This window comes from Macadamia integrifolia, chromosome 11 (genome assembly GCF_013358625.1).
Source record: "Macadamia integrifolia cultivar HAES 741 chromosome 11, SCU_Mint_v3, whole genome shotgun sequence".
Taxonomy (NCBI): domain Eukaryota; kingdom Viridiplantae; phylum Streptophyta; class Magnoliopsida; order Proteales; family Proteaceae; genus Macadamia; species Macadamia integrifolia.
In genome coordinates, this window is record NC_056567.1 from 629,657 (window position 1) to 636,776 (window position 7,120).

Consider the following 7,120-nt stretch of genomic DNA (forward strand, 5'->3'; position numbering starts at 1 on the left):
ATAGTGAAAATTTTTGTACATAATTACCAATATTTCAGCTATTGGATTAGAAAACTCAATTTTATGGAACTTAATATTTTTTTGGGTAGAATTGTGGAGCTTAATCAGATAATTGTGTATGGCAAATGGCCCTAAGAAAAATCTTTATATTCAAATTCTTTGTTCTTAGGAGGTGATAATTTACAAATGGAATCAAAATGGCTGTCTAAAATCAAACTAAACTGAAAAAATATGTTGAGTTTTTGTTTTGAAAATTAGAATTTAGTTCAATTTGATTTTAGAGTTAAAAAGTGTCGGTTTGAATCAAATTACATTGAATAAAAGAAATAAATTGAATTAAACAAATAAATCAGATCCAAACGGAGTTAAACCAAATAAAAGAAACCGAATAAATTCTATTGCGGTTCGAGGTTTTACTTTCGATTTTGGTCTGTAATTATTGTAGCTTGATCTGAAAAAATTGAAACCGTATCATTTGACATCTTTAAATTTCATATTTTCAATTAAAAGGAAAAAATTTTTAAAAAATAAATAAAAAAAATCCCTCCATAGTGTAGTGGGACCCACAGCTGTTGATGTAGTACACACCTTCCATCGAGTAAGCAGCAAAAGAAGCCGGTCTATGGGCGACAGGACCGGGACCGTAACCCTACCCGAGTAACCGAACCTGCCGCGATCCATTCCGCCGTATAAAAGGATAGAGAGGTGGCACCGTTAAGGCTTTTAGAGCAGGACAGAAGGTAAAAACGCAGTTGAATGCTCTGAGAAGAGAAGAGAGGAGCAAGCAGGGTAACAGAGATATATCTTTTCGGCTCGTACTCGCCGAGGACTTAGGTTTTCTTCTTCACTAAACCCTAATCTCCTTCAAATTTCTCTTCGTTTTGACTTTTTCAGAAACATTCACCGTCGAATTTTTTTTTTTTTTTTTTTTTTTTTTGACAATAATAGATCTGGTTTTTCTTTTGTTTATTAAGGTATTCTGTTTCTGGTTTGGCAATATTGTTTTCATCTTCATCAGTTCATCTATGTAATCGGTCTGTGTATTTTGATTTGTTATAGAGTTCTCATTTTGGAGATTTTAGTTGTTTCTGTGTAGTAACTTCATTTTATTTTAACTTCGATTTGGTGCTTTAGATGGATCGGTACCAGAGGGTGGAGAAGCCGAGGCCGGAGACGCCGATTAACGAAAATGAAATCCGGATAACCACTCAGGGGAGGATGAGGAACTATATTACTTATGCTACAAGTCTGCTCCAGGTATTCTGTTGTTCTCTTTCTAGTTTATATTAATTCTTAAGTTAATCTTTGTTTTTTTTTTTCGGTCGAACGATATTACCTTGTATTGACATTGACATTCGTGATTCAATATCCTTATACATTGAGGGGAGAAAATGACATTTTAAGGCTATTGTAAGCATTATTTGTAGATAATTTACTTTAATGTGTTTGATAATTTATTTTAATGTGCATTAAGACACTATCACATCGTTTTGGGAATATATAGATCTATGATATGTATGCTACTGCTTTTCCCCAGGTCGTACTTTTTTTTTTTCCCGCCCCCTGTAAGTTTTCCATTGGATACCTAAACACTTAAGGTTTCCTCTTCTGTTTTTCCTTTTGGTTTTGGGAGGGGGTGGTCTGCATATGTTTTGACGATTTAGTTTGCCTGTTTTGGTAGTTCCCTCATTCATTGTGCAACCTCTTAAGAAAGCTTCAAAAGTTCGTTTTGTTTCGCTGTTTTGGTCAATTGTAAACTACCAAAATACCTAAATTTCAATGCCAAAACAGTGATTTTTTTTTTTTCATTTCTTTGCTCGGTCATTTTGAGGGGATAGTGACCGAAATGACCGAAATTAATGAAATGAGTGAAATGGAATGATGACTGAGATTTCGGTGAAATGACCGAAATTGAGTTTGTTTCGTGTTTCGCCTATAATTTCGTTTCAGTGAATAAAAAGGCGAAATATTTGAAATTTCGGCAAGTTTTCGAACCATGCTAACTGCAACATTTTTCAAGATTTTAGCAGTATTATCCACGTGTTACTTATTTATTGTCTTAAAAGATTATACTTGACCCAATTATCATAACGTTGGATATGGATGTGAATGGTTCTGAGTTGGATATGAGTGAGGAAGTGTTGAGAATCATTACATGCCTTCTCTATTGGTTATCAGCGGGGCTAAAACGTTATATTGAGAAGGAAGAATTAATGAACATAAAAATGGAAACTTTAGAAATTGATTAGATTGGTAGTCGGTACGTCACCCCAGCCCCATTATTCTATCCTAGTTTTCTTCTGATTTTAAGCATTATGTTTTTGAGCTACTTGCTACTGTTTTTCATTTCTATGGGGCAATAGAGGTTATTCTTTCTATTCTCCCTCTATTATTCATATTTTTGTTCATTTTTAGGATAAGGGTTCAAATGAAATTGTCCTTAAAGCCATGGGGAGAGCTATCAACAAGACTGTGATGATTGCTGAACTAATCAAGGTGAGTTATATGTGAAATAGTGATGGTCTGATTTATTTGGACTTTTTGTATGCCGTGGTGTAATAGCACAAAAAAGAGTTTCCTATTTCTTATAATAAAAATTACTTGTTCCCTTTCAGAGAAGAATTGCTGGTCTCCATCAGAACACATTAATTGGATCTACAGATATAACCGACATGTGGGAGCCGCTGGAAGAAGGCTTGCTTCCGTAAGGACCAGGAGAACTGTTTGTGCCCAATTTTATTATGCATTAGTCATATTGTTGGTTTGGTTGACTTGTCAACTGATATATTTCTCCCATTGCAGCCTAGAAACAACTCGACATGTTTCAATGATTACAATCACCTTGTCCAAGAAGGAGTTGGATACATCCTCCACTGGGTAAGGGGCAAGAATTATAAATACAAAAAATGATATAAAATTTTTTTTTCGTGCTTAAGCATTTTCTTCCTGTTTTTTTATGATTATTGTAGCAGACTTCCTGGCTTAATATTACAGTGATGATCTCTGACAACCTCGTAGGTGATCTTAGCCAGATTTGCTTATTTACCTGGGTTCTCTCTCATCACCCCCCTCTCTTTTGAGATGCATACTTATTATGATGTTCTTATTTATGTGCAATCCAGTATCTATCATGTGAACCAAAAAAAAAAAAGCCTAGTACATTTGCTTGCCACTTTAACGTGGGGATACTCATAATTCTTTGGTTTGAATTGAGTCACGAGGTGGATGAGTTTGGCCTTTCATTATAGGGTAGTAAATTATTTCCTAAATAGGCTAAAGTCGTCTAGCAAAACAAAAGTTAAATGTGAGAAAATAACCAGTCGCAATTTTTGAATGCATCTGCTTAGCCATATTTTATTTGATAAATTTGATATCTGGTGTAAAATTGATGTAGTTGCATCAGACTACGATCCTGTATGTTGGCTTGGGCATAAGTCTAGAAGGTCAACAAAGGCTAAGTGGTAGTGCAAAAGGCCGTAATTAAGTTGTGATTATATTATAGGCTGGCCTTTTATTTTCTTCAGTTTTATTGTAAAGGCTCTTAACTCCTAATTTATAAGCCCCATAAAGTGGGGTGGGGGTGAAGTGAGTACACTAGATTAGTAATTAAGTGTTTCGGTTAGATACTTAGGTGAGGATACTCATTAGCTAGATGGAGTTTTGTTTTGATTCTATTTACTTTATTACTTGTGTGAGTGATTAGGAGTCCTTATACAAATAGTCTAGGAGTTTCAAAAGTATTTATATACATAATACTCCCCTCATTAGTTAAACATGATTTGAGTAAAGAATTTTGTCTTTCCTTAAAAGTTTGGGAACTGTTAATTTTTGCAAAAGGGGGTGAATGCTCTTCTTTTGGCCTACTGAGGAGGACATCACTCAAGGATTTAGGACTTACCAGAGGAGAGACGAACATATGCACTGACGTGTCACTACATTATGGCCAGATGGCCAGCATTATGTGTAGCTTGCTTTATCTTGTTGTATTTTAATTTACATAGTGTCAAAAGTACTTTGTACAAATGTTGTAAGGGAGTTATTGCTGGAGAAGAAGTTGTTAGGATGTAGTTATTGATGGAAAAGTAGTTATTAGGGAGTTGTTTCACTTTCTTTTTATTTTGCGTTTTGAAAAGGTAGTATCTTGGAATGGAAGACAAGGAAGATGATGTTGAACTTGTGAGATGTCTCCCATCCAATGCAGGATGAGTGGTTTCCTGCAAACCTTGGAGTGAATCCAAGTTGGTGTGAAGCCAACTCCCTTTCTTTTCCCTAACTCTTCTCTATTAGGCTACAACCCTCTTCCTCTCCCCTATTCCTTTTCTACCAGTTGTGAATCGAAGTCCCCTGTCTCTTCCCTAATATGCTACCACTCTCTTCCTCCCCCTTATTCCTTTTCTATAGTCCCAATTTTCCCACTTTTGTTTTAAATTATAGCCTCAAACACAATGGGGATTCATCAATTAACAAGGAGGCAGCGGGACAGCGAAGGAAGACTTGTTCTAGATATCCCAAACCTGTCCTTCATCACCTACTGATTTCTTTCTTTAGTTCTGAATTCTACTGCAAATCAGGTGCCATCTTTTTAATCCTCTCTTCTATTCTTCTTTTCCTACTTATTAGTTCTTCCAATCTGTGATACCCCTCTTCTAAATCAATCTACAACTCGCCTTCTATCTCTATACCTTGCTTATTATTACTACTTAGTACTTCTTCAAATCTGGCACTCCAGTTCTTGTTTACGTTTCTTCTTAAATTCGATTGAATCTGATTAACGAGAGTCTGGTTTGAGTTCTATGCTCTATTTTCCTATTAGAACAAGGATTGACCTGCATGCACTTTCTCGTGTTCTCTCAGATTTCTGTGAAATTCTGCAGGATAGTGAAGTCTCCCAGTTATACTTCCTGGCCTGAGTTTCAGGTCATTCCACCTAGTCCGTTGCAAGATAAAAAATTTTCGACTGTTATTATGATTTCAGACAGCTTGAATGGAGAGGTTAGATAGGACTTCCATGCCATAGATTATTACCCAGCTGCAAGCCTGCAACAAGAGATTGCTTGCCAAAGAAAATTTCAGCAGCTGAAGAAACTAGCATTGGTTTATGTCATTAACTCTGATTATTCTTAGTTATTTCTCCGTTTCTGAAGATCCTAGGCTATATTTACAAATCACTCTCTAGTTTTTTCTAGCCTGAGTTTAAATTTTCATTAAAACACCGTCTTGCGGTATATAATGTTGGATTGGGTGTTAGAATTGTGTATTATGTAGTAGCCATTCTAATGCAGTTAAGGATTCTAGAAAGAGTTTATAAACAAATTGAGAGTTTGGTTTGGCTCCCTATTCTGCTAGTGTTAGCATTCAAAAGTTACTGAAATCTTGAAAAACATAATAAACAAAGACGATAAGTTACGGGGACTTGCCTTTCTTGATATTTCAGCCCAAATGTCTGTTTGGTATATTGTCATGGGAGCTTAGATGAGTTTGGGAGAGGTTTGAATGTCCAAAGCAGCATAAGTTCTTGGACAAATTTGAGGCATTCTAGCAATTTTGACCTATTTCCCTATTATTAACAATTTTGACCTGTTTCGCCAATTCCAACCATTTTGATTCATTTTGATTCGAAATGTGGTATTTTATACAAAACAATATAATATTTCAATTATATTGATGAAAAGGACTTGTGGCTAGCAGAACCATGGTCCAGTGATTTCTTTGGACACTTCAGAGTTCAGATGAGATCCATAATTTTATGTATGCTTAGCTACAAGAAGTGATAGCAAGTGAGCCTTTTGTTTGTGGAAATTGGGGCTCTGCTCACTTAACGTATCTTTGCTTTTGATTTTCATTGGCATCTTAACCATATATTTATTTTCTTTGAAGGTGTAATGATGCTGTTCAGAAGTCAAATGTCAATTGAAGTTAATCCTCAATAATTATATCCGGTTTATTTAATTGCTCACGAGAAAGAATTACAAATGAGTGCATGAAGTTCCTGGTTGGATTTTATTGGGTATCGGTATGGTTCATTTATTTAGTTTCTCATGGAGGTTGACTGTTAAAAAGGAGCAGCTAGATTATTCTCTTTTCTGTTAAGTAAACGCCTGTTTGGAGATAAAAGTTAGATTTTAGGGTTAGGTTAAGGTGAAGGTGAAGGTAGAATCTTTGCTACTGGATAGCTGTCCCTTGTATACCTTGCTATTTTGGAAACTATCAAAAATTTCATGAATCCAGATGGTTTTGTTAGGATTTGGTGATATGAAATTGCACTTACCAACTCTTTCTTTTCAGTTCTTTACATTTGATGATTGGTCCTTGTTAATGTGGTAACAATTGTACTTTTTTCTCTTACTTAGTGACGCAGTTACCAATCACCTATTCCAGCTGATCAAGTAAAGCCGTGGACTGAATTTGAGTATGAGGGAGGTAGAACAAATATTCCTTGCTTCCCCCCTCTCCCTCCCCAAATAAATAAAATAAAGTTTTTCATATTTTGATGCTCGGAGTGGTAAATTTTTCTACATTTTCTTGTGGAGTTCAGATGGTTCTCCTGGCATACGAGGCAGAGGACGTGGTGGTCGAGGAAGAGGTACTGTGTATTTTTAGTAATCTTAAGATCCGTACTCTTTTGGACTGAAGTTGTTGTAGGTCTTCTAGTTTTTTAAAAGGTTCTCCCCCACTCCAACAATGGGGGGATAAGATAGTGATACTGAGTTAGCTTTACATAATTACATATGCTTAGGTATAAATACTTGTTCAGAAAACAAAATTCAAAAGCACTATGTTTCAAAAGTTTCATTTTCTTGCAGTAGAAATGTTTCAAAAACACAATTTATATTTTCCCCTTAAATGAGATGGGAGTTTCAGAACCTTTTTAAGTGTTTATTAAAAAGTAACCATTGATATAGGTTGTCCTTGTTTTGTGGGTGTTCTCAGTGAAGTTTTAGTTGGTTGTCTTTTGTGAGTCACAAAATACGGTGGAATTTTTATTTTTTTGTGACTGTTATGCTTAATTTTACTACAGGAGATTAGTACTGTTTAGTGTAACTTCTCCTTCTGCTGCTGCCTCTTTCTAGCTAGATTATTTAACATCCTCCCTTCCACAACCCCCCACCCCCCCCAAAAA

General features: G+C 35.6%; 1 protein-coding gene across 2 annotated transcripts; it reads left to right on the forward strand.

Moving 5' to 3' along the window:
• Positions 1–673: 673 nt before the first annotated feature.
• On the forward strand, positions 674–6,675 carry LOC122093435 (ribonuclease P protein subunit p25-like protein). Of its 2 annotated transcripts, none has more exons than XM_042663785.1 (7): positions 674–834; positions 1,135–1,257; positions 2,416–2,496; positions 2,616–2,704; positions 2,803–2,877; positions 6,359–6,420; positions 6,536–6,672. In XM_042663785.1, exons 2-7 carry the CDS (start codon positions 1,135–1,137, stop codon positions 6,598–6,600), a joined length of 495 nt encoding a protein of 164 aa, XP_042519719.1. In that variant the 5' UTR covers positions 674–834; the 3' UTR covers positions 6,601–6,672. The 2 variants fall into 2 exon arrangements, with proteins under 2 accessions (XP_042519719.1, XP_042519720.1); XM_042663786.1 differs by lacking the exon at positions 674–834 and adding an exon at positions 1,012–1,034 and having other exon boundaries at positions 6,536–6,675.
• Positions 6,676–7,120: the final 445 nt, after the last annotated feature.

Excerpts from the sequence above, each read along its gene's own strand:
- LOC122093435 (XM_042663785.1), top strand. The coding sequence starts at position 1,135 with ATGGATCGGTACCAGAGGGTGGAGAAGCCGAGGCCGGAGACGCCGATT. Across the intron at positions 2,497-2,615 it reads TGATTGCTGAACTAATCAAG|AGAAGAATTGCTGGTCTCCA; the intron begins GTGAGTTATATG and ends GTTCCCTTTCAG. Across the intron at positions 2,705-2,802 it reads CTGGAAGAAGGCTTGCTTCC|CCTAGAAACAACTCGACATG; the intron begins GTAAGGACCAGG and ends CTCCCATTGCAG.